Raw genomic sequence first — 16,890 nt, 5'->3', positions numbered from 1 at the left:
TCTTTCTTTGAACGCTTATTCGTGGTTTTTTTGATTACCCTGTTCGCTCGTGTCACGAAATGCCCCGGCGTGGTTTTTCCTCATTCATGATACGTGACTCACAGATAAGAAAGAATACTATAAAATCTACTCATGCATTATGCTTAGTGAAGTCGAGTGACTGAATACAACTTACCGTTTCGGATCTCTTATTATTCGGCGAGAAAACAAATTTTCGAGATTTGAAAAATTTTACTTTGTGCACTTGAAGTCAGACTTTTTGTCACTGAGAGAAAAAAAAGGTTGACACGCAAATGCCATTCCGTTGGTACCTAGAGTAGGACACTAAGAGACATCTGTCATTGATATTACAGGTTTCTAGCAGCAAGCATTTTAAAGTTAGGCCCGCGACAAAATTTCAGCAGTGTCACGAATAGCCCCGGTCTTCCCTATCATTATCATTAAAATAATACTGATACTATTATTATAATGGAGGAACATATATATAATAAAAAAAAAGAAAGAAAGAAGAAAATCTCCTTTTAAAATACATATTTAATTTACTTCGTGTTTCGCTCATGGAACACAAATGGCAGTCGTCGTTGATTCACTGTCAAAATGACAGTTTTCCATAAATAATACAATAGAAATCTAGGAAATAATTAAACTCTGATCGAAATCCATTTTGAGAAGTTCCGTAATACGTATCCTGAACCCCTCGGGGTACTGAGCCCCTCCACCATCTGCAAGGTTGTACCCAATGGGAGAGGATTATCACGGGAAAAATCCAAGTATTTTTCGGTACACAAAAAATGAGTACCGGACGCACGTAAGTAAGGCGTCGCTGTTACAAGACAATTATTGCCCGTAAATACATCGCGACGGAAAGGCATAATTGGTTGCGACACTTGTACGGCATTCCCGAATTTAAATTAGGAAAACGGTAATAATTATGTCATAATTATATTATTATTAGGGGAGAAGGAGGCACTTTAGGACAGAGGCAGTTTAGCCGATCTCGAATAAAGAACAAATTTGTCACTTTTTTTTTATGTTAAACGCATTTTTTGGTTGGCAACCGGTCGATAGATAAACTTTACATGAGAGCTTCCACGCTGTTAGTTGTCAAACTAATCTACTAGCTGTTAGTGATTTTCGCTGGCTGTTGTAATTATTTTAGCTCGCAAATGTAAGTATTTTTATATTAAACTATTGCTCAAAAGGAAATTCAGTTGTATATTCTGGTTATGATTATATGTTTTGCGTTGCAATAAACGAAATACAACAACATAATAAAAGAGTTGGTATAAAATATTACGTTTTCTTTTTTCAAGTTAGGGTTGGGGCAGTATTGGACAAAAAGAAATTTGACAGAAAGAGAGATAAATTTGAAAGAGAAATTTGTGAGACTAATTCTTGCCTTAATTAAGGTTCCAATAGGTGGACACTTATGTTTATTTGATTGCCTACTACAAATTACCTACTGTATTGATAAAGACAAAAATATATTATTAATTTTTAATATATTTTCTAAATATATTAAAAGAGGTTTGTAAGATGTTGCCTAGCAAGAGATTTGTTACTTTTAAATAAAATACGAAGACGAAAATTATTTTGGATTTTTATTATCAGTCCTAAACTGCCCCAGCAGCGTCCTAAACTTCCCCTCCAGGGAGGCAGATTAGGGCGGAAAGAACATTATTTTAAAAGGTAGAAACAACGCACTACTCTCAAATGTGTTTGTTTTATTATACGTTTATATTGAGTATTAACAACCAAATTAACTTATAATTGAGTCAAAGAACCAATTTCTTAAAAATTGAGAAAGATATGAACTTTAAAAAAAGTGTCCTACAGTGCCCCTCTCTCCCCTACACGATACTTTGCGCTCCCGAAAGTGCGACGCGACGAACCGCTTATAGACAATTGGCGGCGATTTAAAGTCACGTATGAGTCTTTGAACGACTCGTGGCATTGCCGTGTTAACATACAGTTGCTCTTTCCACGTCTCGCGATTTTTACTTTTGGTCTTCAAACTGCTGGAGCACCTCACTGCATCAAAGTCGTACCCCGCTTTTGGGAATTTATCGCCGGCGAGGAACCATACGACAGCTTTGCATCCCGAAAATGAGCACGTTCGTCGCTGGTACGAAATATTTATAATATCATAAAACATATATCAATTGAGTATTTTATCAGATGTACTATAATTTATTACGGCAGCACACATGAATGCGTGTGACTCGCACTGCTACCTCTTCGCTCGAGCGTCGCCGCAAGAATGGCGCGGCAAGGTGTAGGCAGAGATGCCAGGACTATAGGTGGCGATAAGCCGAGGATAACCGCGTTATTTCGCATAATTATAAAATATAAATGTGTGCCACGACTGAAAACCTCGTCGGTGCCGCTACGCGTGGACGTTGCGTCGTCGACGAAAACTTGGAAATAATTGCATTTTTTTAGTATATCACATAAGCGGCGCGTAAAACGACAATAAAAGGTAGTTATTGACAGAAAAATCTAAAAAAAATGCAATTGAGATTAAACAATTTTAATTAGTATAGATCGAGATAATATAAATACGTTTGTGGCTATTATATAGCTATTATACTCATTATAATTTACAAATTAGAATTATCGGAGAAGCAGGAAATATTAAAAATGCCGATGTCAATAAAAGTAACGATATAAATTCTCTCTGATTGAATGACGATATTAACAGTCACTATTTTCTTGTATTAACATCGCTCATAAATTAGCAATTGTTGTGAAAGCAACGAGGCCGGTTGTTCGCACGGTAGTCGCTGAATCATTTTTGGTGCCATGATTACTAGGCGAATTTGATGATCGCCAGCAGCACTCTTCGACCGCGAGGCGATCGATGAATCATATCATTATGCATTAACTTCGAAACTAATAAGAGCTGTCCAGAAAGCAATCGCACAAACAGATGTGACATATGTATGTATATATATTATATATTATCAGCTTGAGGTCGCTCTCTGTATTTTTCTTGAACGTTTTCATAATCGATTATAGCTTGAAGATAACTACTTATTGCTCGCAATCCGCAACAATGAGGCTGCTGTTGTGATTCATTCAATTTTCTAATTTGTTTATTTATTTATTTTTTTAGAATTTGAAGTTGCGACAATCGTTCTATGCATTTCATGATTTATGTATCGTCGATCATACATTATTTATACATACATATATGTAATATAATAATATATAATATATACACAGATTTCCTTTATGTCTACTGAAAATCGCACAGTCATATGGATGTGTCCAGAGTCGGATACGAACGATATTTTCAAATTTATGGGCGTAAAGTCAACGATTTTGTACGTAGTACAAATCTCGCATCACATTTATACCATTCACTTTCGTATCGCCATATATGAGTGATTCACATCGGTGCAAATCTAATCTAAGAATTAATCGCGCTTAGCAATTAATCAGTATCTCCGGACATGTTTATTATTTGACATAAATGGAATGTTTAATTACTTTTAGAATACTTAATAAAAAGGTATTTTTATTTATTGTAAACTGTAACGTTAACAGCCGGGGAAGACCTTGCGCTTAATTAACTGTGTATATTTCCAAATCTCGCATTTTATTATTTAACATAAATATTAAGAAGATATCGTTGATTCTTATCATTTATAGCGACAGCGCAAGGAAGGAGAGCGATTAAAGCAAATTACCCCGTTTGATCGATCGCAATTTCCACGTCGCAGAATCACCGCAATTATGTTATCTGAAGCGCTCGATATGTATCTACGTCCCTGCATTTACCCTGCGTATTACTGCGACCGGGAGACATTTGTCCTGCTAAGCGGAAGTTTTACCCGTTTAGTTGATCTCCCCGGTCCATCGCGCTGAAAACTTCCCTCGACCGATCCTCCAAGTGTCCGATGTCGCTTTGTCGTTCTTCTCGGCACTTCGGCAAGGATTCACTTCAACGTCGACGTCTTAGTCGACGTGATATACTGAGCGTCCGAAGACGTTATTCCGCGGCGCTCGTTAATTCACCCATCCTGGAGACAAGTACGGAGATTACGGGGGTCAGTTCGAAATATCTTCCAAACGGCACAGTATTATTATTGCTAGGACATATATCTGTATAACAGTAATAATAATACTGTGCCGTTTAATAAATTATTTTAATTAGATTAATCTTGGACTCTATTCTTTCCTTCTTCAAAAGTTGACTGGAGCTTTAAGTAAATTTTTTCTTTCCGAAAAGAATGTCGTTGCGCATCGCGTACTTGACGATATTTTTGACAGCGGTGTTGATAGCGGTTCACTATTCGGCGGCGTTAGTCTGCTTCCTATAACGGCATGCACTCGCGTTCTGCCTTTTCAGATGATAGAAGAATTCGTCGACGATGGTACCTATAAGTTAATCGTTCTACGTGGTAGTGCCGACTACGACTAACAATTAGTATACCCGTAAAAGTTTACTCGGCGATCGAGGAGCTCGACTTTCACTTCTGCTCGTACACCTTTTGAGCGATCAAAGTTATGTCAGAGACAATGTTGTATTCGGTATCGGTAATATGGAATTATAATCACGTTTAATACAATATCTATCGTGTGATTTTGTTCACGCTGACGCACATAGAGAAAAAAATGATGTTGTATCAACAGTATCAGGCTAATTGGAAGTAAGCTTGTTAATTCAATAGACAATAAACAGTATTAGTGAAACAATACTTATTTTATTAAAAGAAGAAATACTTATTTTATTAAAACGAAAGCATGAATTGAATTAACAAGATTATTTTCAATTAGACTTAATGCTGTTGATGCAACGTACATCACTTTTTTCTCCGTGCATATGGAGTGATAAATGGTTTGTGAGTCACAAGACGTTTCCGCGACAGTTTCAAACGAGGGGAAATAATAAGTATTAAGTATTAAACATATTAAACATGTCGTCGATATTTTCAAATGTGACCAGCTCTGCCAAAGATGAAATGGGAAGAATGGCTGGCTTACGAGTCGTGCGTGGGCGATTTTGAATAATTTTCGAAATGTTACTTAAATATTAATATTATTAACAATTTTGAATTTTTTCTAAGCCTAGTGATTATAGTACATAAATGAAAATTTAAGTTATTATATTGCAAATTATTATGTTTGCAGCGTGTTAACACTAAAATAAAATAAGAATTTAAAACATCTTCCTAGCGAGAGAAGAAAACAAAACTTCAGTTTTAGCATTTTTTTTTTGAAAGTCATTTAATTTTCGTTGACAATCATTCAAAGTATTCAACATAAGAAATCAAATTAAACAATATATTAAATAATTAAATTATCAATATCAAATAAATTTTTTCCATGCTCAACACCACATCCCTTTTGCGAGACATGCACGTTTAAATTTATTGATCTTTATGCATCGAGTTGAAAGCTAAGATACGTCGATATAACTTGAAATAGTAACGGGTGTATAAGAAGTAGATGGATAAGTAATGCCAGCTATGGTGAGCTTAACGACAGCGAATAATTTATCGGTTTGGCCGATAATTCGCCGATAAAAATTGTACCGTCGCATACCCCCATCTACATAATTTGTATAATAATGCTGCCGCAATTAATTATATAGATCCTAGGATCCAATAAATTCTTGTATGCGATGATCGCCCTTCAGTCACGCGTTCGCACCCTTGAGAGAATCGCATTGCAGTATCCTCATTCCTCTTTTTAACACCTCCGGCGGCGATAGCCGCGCTGTGAGCTTTTTCGATAAAGGACTCTTCAATTCATTGTTGTGTTTAGTAGGATTTAGGATTCCGATTTCTTTGTGCCTCTCTACAGTCTCACCTGTTCGTTTTTGTTCACAAGAGGGATAATTTTTCCGAATTAAACGTTAATTATTTATTGCAACATTGTCCAACTGGATGAAATCGAAATTTATTTTTTACACAGTAGCCGTTAATCTGCATTTTGCAAAATGACATACGCGACAGGGCGATCAATCGTAATACTTTTCCTCGTGTTGGGCACCAAAACGCTGACAGAAAGTATGGGCATTAACAATTATTTCCAACTGATCAACGACGTCCACAGATATTATCGCACGTCGTGTGTTATTTTCGTGTGGTCTGACAATTACGGTGAGTAGATACCGGGAACAGTTTCCGGTTATCATTTCTCATACTGCACTTCCGCGAACTTTCGAACAAATATTGAATCATCATTTCACGTGCAAATTATTTCATTTCTATACGATATTCTTTAACGTTAAAGATATTTTCAATTTTTCAAAAAATCATTTTCTTTTTTATCTAATTGTTACGGATTTAAATTGAATAAAATGTAATTAAATAAAAAAAATTAAGTCACTTTTTTCTAACTTTTATCCTTCACTATTAAAGGTTACAGGATGAAATTTAAACCAATACCATGAGTTAGTTAGTTTGAAACAAAATAGGATTATTTTAACTCCATTGGTTTAGTCAAATTAACATTATTTTAGTTAAATTAACTACATATTGAGTAGGAGCATTGGCGACCTATGGAATGGTTAAAAATTACTCGCAAAATTGAGTTTAATTTAACCCTATGAATTTAACCCTCAGGGTACGGACTGGGTTAGCGTAACCCGAGCGAATTTTGAAAGTAGCGCCATTTCAAAGAAAGTGAATGGTGTTTTCAAATGTATCTTTGTTTAAACAAATAATGTAATAAATCTATCAACGCCATTGTATTTTTGAGAAAATTTCCGATCCAAAAAAAAAAAAAATTGTTTCAATTGACAAATTACAGCCCGATATACAGTCAATCAAAGTCGCCGGGTTAGGCTAACCCATGTCCGTACGGAACGTAACCTTTTTATAGTCCGTACCCTGAGGGTTAACAGTGTTGAAGAAATTAAATGCAGTTATGGTTTAGAAAGTATTTAATTCTGACAACAAGTAAAATATAATACCATCTTCGATTCGAATATTACAGATTTGAACACGATGACATTGGTGCACACGTGGTCGCGCGAATTCTCACGACGCCAAGTCATGACCGTGACCATAACTTTCTCGGATCTGACGAGTGAGTACAACAAGTACTGGAAGAATGTCACGCGGCCGTTGTTTGTCGTTCTCCTCGACACCGAGGAGACCATGGACGAGTTCGCCGAGACCACGAGGAGCATAAAGCCCATCTCTTTTCCCATTTGGCTCGTTATGTTTCTTCAGCGTCCTGGAAATCCTCTCGAGGAGCGCTGTAGACATCCAACCGATAACGTATTCAACGTGGATTTCAGGACACAGATGCTGGTTCTCTGCTACGCTCGCCCGATTCTAGTCGAGTGGTACGCCATTCGCGATAATCGCACCAGAACGTTTGACCTGGCCTTGTGGTCCCCCGATAGAGGTTTACTTTTAAGGACGCGAAAGTCCCTCTACGCTAGAAGGAGCGACATGTTCGGCGATGTTGTACGCGTGGCATCCACGAACGTAAGTTTTTCGCTCTTCCTCGAGCTCCGTTGTGCGTTACTTCTTTTGCGAATCGGAAAATGGTCGTGAGCGACGACCTTCTAGAAAATAGTCACCTTGAAAAAAAATTATCTCGCAATTTGCTACGAAATCGATATTACAATGATCTGAACGATTATTTATTACTCCTTAACAATGATTTATAGATCCGTAGATTCGCGTAAATTGACTTGACAATTCTGTTGATATATGCACGAAGAACTCGCTGCTGATCTCGCACGAGAACGGTACGGTCGACGGGTTTTTCGGTCTGTTGCTGATAGATCTCAGCAAAATGATGAACTTCACGGTGGAGATTCTGGATCCGGTGGAGGGATACGGCATCTGGAGCAATGAGAAAAAGGTGTGGACAGGTGCGATCGGCCAGTTGGTGGCCAACGAAGCTGATATCGGTATCTCCGCATTCGCGATGACGACTGGCAGACAAAACGTCATCGACTATACAATACCACTGATACGCTCGCCATACCGCCTTTATTTTAAGGAGCCTAACACACTCTTGGTGGAATGGTCTTTATACTTAAGGGTAATAATTATCTTTATATCAACAATACCTATACATAAATTAGTATTAGGTGTATTAATAGTAGACATGCATTATTTAATATATGTATTACATATGCCTATGGTAATTATATTGGCTACAATTGGAGGGCTAAAAATTACAGTTGTATAGGTAAGTCAAATTTTTTAAAATATTTTACTTACACCACTGTAATTTTTACCCCTCTAATTGTACAATGATAGAAGTTTAAAACTGCACAAAGACTTTATAATCATCCTGTTCATTTATAAAATTAAAAATGCAATTACTTAAGATTGTTTAATTACATCTCTGGGAAAAGTGTTAACATTGAACAAAAAACAGTGTTAAGATAATTTATGCTAAAGATTCACGGTAACAAAGTGGAATAAATTGCTGCTTTCTTTCACCGATAAATGTTCCAGGCATTCAGCTATGGAACTTGGATAACATTATTAATGATAATAATAGCAGCTTCTATTCTATTGACTATCATGAAGACAAGAGGATACTTTTCGATGAACTTGATGTTCGAAAACTATATTAATGTTTGGGGGATTTATTGTCAGCAAGGTTTGTCAGGTAACGTTTACTAGAGACATTCAATATTTGTCTAGCATAATATTTTTGTGTTATTAGTCACGTTTTAAGCAATTATGTGTGATGCGTCGATATGTATCAATATATGCTAATATATATGTCAATATATGCCATATATATAGAGGAAAGTCCCCTATTATGAGATAGGCTCCTAATAAGCGATAGCGAGGTTTCTGCCAAACTAATAAATTCTATTTGTTGGTTTCATCATGAACTTATTGCCCTTAGAGTAAAACCTGTTTAGTGGGAAATTCATTATTCGATCGTGCGTACTCTCGCCTTCTACATTTTTCAATTCTGCACATAAACTTCCGGCAATCACGCAAAATAGATGTGGTATCTCATAATAGGGGACTTTCCTCTACATATATATGTATATTTGACACCAAAATAATAATGCAAATGTATATTTTATCCAAAGAATTTCCCAGCGAGTCATCGATGAGACTGGCTTTTCTCTCGATTTCTGTTTCGTCGATAGTAATTCTGGCCATCTATTCCGCCTCGTATATCAGCAATATAGTACTCTGTATGCCCAAACTGCCTTTTTCCACTCTGGAGGGTTACATTGAGGATGGCTCTTACAAATTAATTGTGATGCAAAATAGCGCCGAGTACGACGATCTTAGTGTGAGCTCGCCGTTATTTAAAGCGCAGAAATTATTCTTGCGCAACAGTAATTTGTCAGTCACAGTAATTTCGATTGAAACGCTCGCAAATAAAAGCATAGTCTCGTGATTGTATTAGTTATTACATGACATACACAATAAATCTTAATAATTTAGTAATTTTCTTGTAGAGGCAATTTTAAACGTTAGAGAATTTAATTTGTAGAGAATATATTGTTCTTAAATTCTTTTTTGTATTCTTATAATGTAAGTATTACTGGCGAAAATTCTAAGGAAGAGACATCCCCTATTCCGACTACACAACTGGGAAAAAAATATTTTTCTTCAAATTATGCTTTCTCAAAATTTGTAGCACGCCAAAGATCCCGTTTTCGTGCAAATGTACGAACTGCTGGAAGAGAAGCTTTTACCGCTATCACCGACGGAGGGATTCAAGCAAGTTAGCGATATTACTTAATTAATGAAATCAACGACGTTAAGTTTCATTAAGTCGTGCATTTTCATATCAATTCTTACGCAGCTCTGCGAGAGAAACAAGTTAGCGTTTTACGCGGCGGAGGTATTTAACAGAGATCTTAACATTATACCGTGTAGTGTCGTATATATTGAGACCGGAAGAGTCGGCAATGCGGCGCTAACTCTAACGAAAGGTAATCCTTACACTGGCCTCATGAATTACCAGTAAGTCCTAATGTATATATTAATTTACAAAGATATATTTTATTATTTAATATACATTTATTGTTTGGAAAACTGTTATCCTTTATTGTACTACGTAATTGTCTGATGTTTATAAGTTGAGTGTTTGTTGATGCATATGATAAATCGATAAATTTTATTAATATCACTAATTCTAAAAATATAATTTTTAATAACTTTTAAGGTATAAATTTCATATATTTGGTCTTATAAATACTTATTTAAGAATGCGAGAATATCGTTAAATTTTAATGTTGTTGAAATCACAAAATTACAAGAAATGTATTATATTCAGATAGAACTACTCTTACGACTGCTTTTCCCTTTTTAAGCGAATAAATATTCTAAATATCTTTTCACATTTTTCAGCTTGCGGAGATTTCAGCTTAATGGCGCTATAAGCAAATTGAAGAACAGATATTTCATACGAGATAATCCGAAAGAGGTACCTTCTTACGTTTTGGTCGAATTAAGCGATGTAACGCCAGCTCTGACGATGTTGGCGGGCAGTATGGTCCTGGCACTTCTTATCTTGATAATCGAGAGAGTGTATTATTCGTCTAAAACTCGATCTAAGAACAACAAATTGCCCGTTAAAAAATTGAGTTATAATCTCGGCGTAAGGAATAAGTTGCGAAAGGGAAACGAGAGAAATTTAAACCTTCAAAGATTTTATAATACGAGACCGATCGGAAATTGCCCAGAGCTTGGCTTCCCCCGAAGGGGTTACTCCCGGAGGTCGCCCGGTTTCCGGAAGGCACCGTTTGCGACGCAGCACCCCCTGCGCCACGCAGCCATCAGCACGGTTGCTCACACCTTGGCTTGGGAGGTTCCTTTTGGTCGGGCGCGCCCGGCTACACCCCTGAGCGGGTGATCCCCGTGCGCGTCCTTAAGCCCCCCCATCCGCCTCAGGGCGGCCACCCGCAGCCCCCGAGAACACCGGGTCCGCCGAGCGGTCCCGTCGTCCCCCGCGTCCCGCGTACCACGCACGCCCGCCCCGAGGCTTCGGCAAGGTAGGAACCCGTCGGGGGAGCCCTCTTCAAGAATAAATACTCTAAATATCTTTTCACATTTTTCAGCTTCCGGAGATTTCAGCTTAATGGCGTTATAAGCAAATTGAAGAACAAATATCTTATACGAGATAATCCGAGAGAGGTACCTTATTACGGTTTGGTCGAATTAAGCGATGTAACGCCAGCTCTGATGATGTTGGCGGGCAGTATGGTCCTGGCACTTCTTATCTTGATAATCGAGAAAGTGTATTATTCGTCTAAAACTCGATCTAAGAACAACAACCCGAGCAGAAATCCTGGCAAGCCGCAAGGCAATATCAGGTCCAAATAAAAATGCCTGATTTTTTGGTCAGGCCCGAGTCAGGTTATCTGAATATGGCCCTGATCCGAAAATAACGCAGCGCATGATCATGGGACATGAGGATTTTAATCGTATAAGGTCCTGAAAAGGTTACCTGATACGGACCAAGTGAGGACCACGTATGTGATCCTTATAGTTTCCTTACATTTAAATATCGCATTAACCCTTTCGGTACGGAGAATGACTATAGTCACTGCAGTCCATTATACTGCTCACTGCGGCCGAGCAGGGACTATAGTCACTGTCCACATGCTTTTCACTGCGGTCGAGCAACTTGAAATGTTAACTTGAAATGCTTTTGTTGAAAAAATTTTTAAATTGTTTTTGTTATTGAGTTTTATTACATATAATAAATTGAAGGCGTTGAACGTCGAGTGCCTAGCTCTCTCGGCCGAATAGCGTGTATCAGCGGATCGACGCTCCGGCCACTGGAGGGCCGTTCGCGTCCCGGTCGCCCCGTACCGAAAGGGTTAAGGGATAAGTCGGTAAATTAGTGATAGAAATGTAATTGGCATAAAAAATGGTGAAAGCAATGTTCCAAAATTCACCAGCCAGTGCTGGAAATCTACAGTACACGTCAGCGCTGGCAGTGAATTTTGGAACACAGCCGTAGTTTAACCGAATTCTTACCACAGTTTCAACTGTGTTGTCACACGAACTTAACGTCGTGATCAACTGCCATATTGTGAAGTGAATTTTTCGCACATGTGGAATGGCAGGATTCTCAGCACCTACAATCAAGTAGTTTCTTAAAAGAAACTAAAGATTAAAGAATAAAACTGAAATATATATATTCGTAATCACATTAATCGTTACGGTAGAAATAAGAAAACCAATTGTAAACTGAAATCGTTTTATTCGTATGTACACCACTGTAAAGTAGGGGAGACCGGGGCTATTCGTGACACATTTTTTTTCGAATTTTTTTCTCGCTTCGTATAAATGTTTAAAAAATTTTTATTAGTGCGATGTAATCGTCCATCTCTCTAGTTTAAAAGAAAAAAAAATAGGTTTTTTTCTTACGAGTCTCAAAATATATCAAGGAATGTATCGCTGTGTCATGTGTCACGAATTGCCCCGGGACCGGGGTAATTCGTGACATGCCATGGGGTAATGCGGGACACTTTCTCTGATTGAACAAACTATATGGATTTCTTTCGTTTTTGTAATTTTTATCTACTTTATACTTTGATAAAGCCTTTATTTGTCAGAATTTACATATTATATGTATAAAAAATTATGAGGAAAAAAGTAACGCCTGTTCCATTAATCGCCCTCATCGCTCACATTCGATTACGGGGAACCACTTTTCGAAGGCGTCCACGGCCCCTGCGAACTGGTTCTTTCTTTGAACGCTTATTCGTGGTTTTTTTGATTACCCCGATTGCTCGTGTCACGAATAGCCCCGGTCTCCCCTATCATTATCATTAAAATAATACTGATACTATTATTAATAGAGGAACATATATATAATAAAAAAAAGAAAGAAAGAAGAAAATCTCCTTTTAAAATATATATTTAATTTACTTCGTGGTTCGCTCATGGAACACAAATGGCATTCGTCGTTGATTCACTGTCAAAATGACAGTTTTCCCTAAATAATACAATAGAAATCTAGGAAATAATTAAATTCTGATCGAAATCCATTTTGAGAAGTTCCGTAATACGTATCCTGAATCCCTCGGGGTACTGAGCTCCTCCACCATCTGCAAGGTCGTACCCAATGGAAGAGAATTATCACGGGAAAAAGCCATGTATTTTTCGGTACACAAAAAATGAGTACCGGACGCACGTAAGTAAGGCGTCGCTGTTACAAGACAATTATTGCCCATAAATACATCGCGACGGAAAGGCATAATTGGTTGCGACACTTGTACGGCATTTCCGAATTTAAATTAGGAAAACGGTAATAATTATGTCATAATTATATTATTATTAGGGGAGAAGGAGGCACTTTAGGACAGAGGCAGTTTAGCCGATCTCGAATAAAGAACAAATTTGTCACTTTTTTTTATGTTAAACGCATTTTTTGGTTGGCAACCGGTCGATAGATAAACTTCACATGAGAGCTTCCACGCTGTTAGTTGTCAAACTAATCTACTAGCTGTTAGTGATTTTTGCTGGCTGTTGTAATTATTTTAGCTCGCAAATGTAAGTATTTTTATATTAAACTATTGCTCAAAAGGAAATTCAGTTGTATATTCTGGTTATGATTATATGTTTTGCGTTGCAATAAACGAAATACAACAACATAATAAAAGAGTTGGTATAAAATATTACGTTTTCTTTTTTCAAGTTAGGGTTGGGGCAGTATTGGACAAAAAGAAATTTGAGAGAAAGAGAGAGAAATTTGAAAGAGAAATTTGTGAGACTAATTCTTGCCTTAATTAAGGTTCCAATAGGTGGACACTTATGTTTATTTGATTGCCTACTACAAATTACCTACTGTATTGATAAAGACAAAAATATATTATTAATTTTTAATATATTTTCTAAATATATTAAAAGAGGTTTGTAAGATGTTGCCTAGCAAGAGATTTGTTACTTTTAAATAAAATACGAAGACGAAAATTATTTTGGATTTTTATTATCAGTCCTAAACTGCCCCAGCAGCGTCCTAAACTTCCCCTCCAGGGAGGCAGATTAGGGCGGAAAGAACATTATTTTAAAAGGATAGAAACAACGCACTACTCTCAAATGTGTTTGTTTTATTATACGTTTATATTGAGTATTAACAACCAAATTAACTTATAATTGAGTCAAAGAACCAATTTCTTAAAAATTGAGAAAGATATGAACTTTAAAAAAAGTGTCCTACAGTGCCCCTTTCTCCCCTACACGATACTTTGCGCTCCCGAAAGTGCGACGCGACGAACCGCTTATAGACAATTGTCGGCGATTTAGAGTCACGTATGAGTCTTTGAATGATTCGTGGCATTGCCGTGTTAACATACAGTTGCTCTTTCCACGTCTCGCGATTTTTACTTTTGGTCTTCAAACTGCTGGAGCACCTCACTGCATCCCCGCTTTTGGGAATTTATCGCCGGCGAGGAATCATACGACAGCTTTGCATCCCGAAAATGAGCACGTTCGTTGCTGGTACGAAGTATTTATAATATCATAAAACATATATCAATTGAGTATTTTATCAGATGTACTATAATTAATTACGGCAGCACACATGAATGCGTGTGACTCACACTGCTACCTCTTCGCTCGAGCGTCGCCGCAAGAATGGCGCGGCAAGGTGTAGGCAGAGATGCCAGGACTATAGGTGGCGATAAGCCGAGGATAACCGCGTTATTTCGCATAATTATAAAATATAAATGTGTGTCACGACTGAAAACCTCGTCCGTGCCGCAACGCATGGACGTTGCGTCGTCGACGAGAACTTGGAAATAATTGCATTTTTTTAGTATATCACACATAATTGGCGCGTAAAACGACAATAAAATGTAGTTATTGACAGAAAAATCTAAAAAAAAATGCAATTGAGATTAAACAATTTTAATTAGTATAGATCGAGATAATATAAATACGTTTGTGGCTATTATATAGCTATTATACTAATTATAATTTACAAATTAGAATTATCGGAGAAGCAGGAAATATTAAAAATGCCGATGTCAATAAAAGTAACGATATAAATTCTCTCTGATTGAATGACGATATTAACAGTCACTATTTTCTTGTATGAACATCGCTCATAAATTAGCAATTGTTGTGAAAGCAACGCGGCCGGTTGTTCGCACGGTAGTCGCTGAATCATTTTTGGTGCCATAATTACTAGGCGAATTTGATGATCGCCAGCCGCACTTTTCGACCGCGAGGCGATCGATGAATCATATCATTATGCATTAACTTCGAAACTAATAAGAGCTGTCCAGAAAGCAATTGCACAAACAGATGTGACATATGTATATATAGAAAATACATTACCAGCTTGAGGTCGCTCTCTGTATTTTTCTCGAACGTTTTTATAATCGATTATAGCTTGAAGATAACTATACTTATTGCTCGCAATCCGCAACAATGAGGCTGCTGTTGTATTTCATTCAATTATCTAATTCGTTTATTTATTTATTTTTTTAGATTTTGAAGTTGCGACAATCGTTCTATGCATTTCATGATTTATGTATCGTCGGTCATACATTATTTATACATACATATATGTAATATAATAATATATAATATATACACATATTTCCTTTACGTCTACTGAAAATCGCAAAGTCATATGGATGTGTCCAGAGTCGGATACGAACAATATTTTCAAATTTATGGGCGTAAAGTCAATGATTTTTTGCATAATACAAATCTCGCATCGCATTTATACCATTCACTTTCGTATCGCCATATGAATAATTCACATCGGTGCAAATCTAATCTAAGAATTAATCGTGCTTAGCAATTAATCAATATCTCCAAACATGTTTGTTATTTGACATGAATAGAATGTTTAATTACTTTAAGAATATTTAATAAAAAGATATTTTTATTTACTGTAACGTTAACAGTCGGGGAAGACCTCGCGTTTAATTAACTGCGTATATTTTCAGATCTCGCATTTTATATGTTAATTATTCAACATGAATATTAAGAAGATATCGTTGATTCTTAATTTAGCGACAGCGCAAGGAAGGAAAGCGATTAAAGCAAATTACCCCGTTTGATCGGTCGCAATTTCCACGTCGCAGAATCACCGCGATTATGTTATCTGAAGCGCTCGATATGTATCTACGTTCCTGCATTTACGCCGCGTATTACTGCGACTGGGAGACATTTGTCCTGCTAAGCGGAAGTTTTCCCCGTTTAGTTGATCTCCCCGGTCCATCGCGTTGAAAACTTCCCTCGACCGATCCTCCAATGGTGAAAAAATAGTATATTGTGCACCAAGGGGCGAAAGTAGCGTTTTCGCCCCTTCTCGCCTTCGGCTCGGGCGGCAAACTTCACACTCGTCTGAAAAAGCTTTCGCCCCGAGGTGCACACGATATTTTTCACAATACCTTTACGGAAAGTTCGACTTCCATGCCTAGAGAGAGGCGAGAGTGGTCAATTTCAAGCCAGTGCTTACTTTCCTCCCTAAGTAATCACTTTCCGCCTGCTAAACAGGCTAACTTTCCTCCCTAGGGAGGAAAGTGGTTACTTTCCGCCCGCTATGCCGCTCTGGCGTGAAATTAGCCGCTTTCGCCCCTCTCTACAGGCATGGAAAGTCGAACTTTCCGTGTTGTGAAAAAGAGATTATCGCTCTGTTCGGCGTGTCCGATGTCGCTTTGTCGTTCTTTTCGGCACTTCGGCAAGGATTCACTTCAACGTCGACGTCTTCGTCGACGTGACACTGAACGTCCGAAGACGTTAAACCGCGGCGCTCGTTAATTCACCCATCCTGGAGACAAGTACGGAGATTACGGGGGTCAGTTCGAAATATCTTCCAAACGCACAGTGGTCCCAAATCCCAAAAAGCCGGCCAAAAGTCGAAAAAAAAGTATTTTTTCTAGGGACTTTTAATGGTTGGAATAGTAGTAGTGGTACACCTAGTATGTATTATGACCGTTAAGAAAGGGGAAGCGTCCCTACC

General features: G+C 37.5%; 1 protein-coding gene across 1 annotated transcript; it reads left to right on the top strand.

Annotated features, from left to right (window-relative positions):
- Positions 1–7,007: 7,007 nt before the first annotated feature.
- LOC139774819 (glutamate receptor ionotropic, delta-2-like) lies at positions 7,008–11,282 on the top strand. Its single transcript, XM_071710296.1, has 8 exons — positions 7,008–7,448; positions 7,687–8,013; positions 8,436–8,592; positions 9,032–9,240; positions 9,592–9,678; positions 9,760–9,920; positions 10,308–10,808; positions 11,018–11,282. Exons 1-8 carry the CDS (start codon positions 7,008–7,010, stop codon positions 11,280–11,282), a joined length of 2,148 nt encoding a protein of 715 aa, XP_071566397.1.
- Positions 11,283–16,890: the final 5,608 nt, after the last annotated feature.

The sequence above is a fragment of the Temnothorax nylanderi genome, unplaced genomic scaffold (genome assembly GCF_030848795.1).
Source record: "Temnothorax nylanderi isolate EJ_2023f unplaced genomic scaffold, tnyl_v1.0 TNYL_tig0088_pilon, whole genome shotgun sequence".
In the NCBI taxonomy this organism is placed as follows: domain Eukaryota; kingdom Metazoa; phylum Arthropoda; class Insecta; order Hymenoptera; family Formicidae; genus Temnothorax; species Temnothorax nylanderi.
This window is presented reverse-complemented; position numbering and strand designations above follow the sequence as displayed.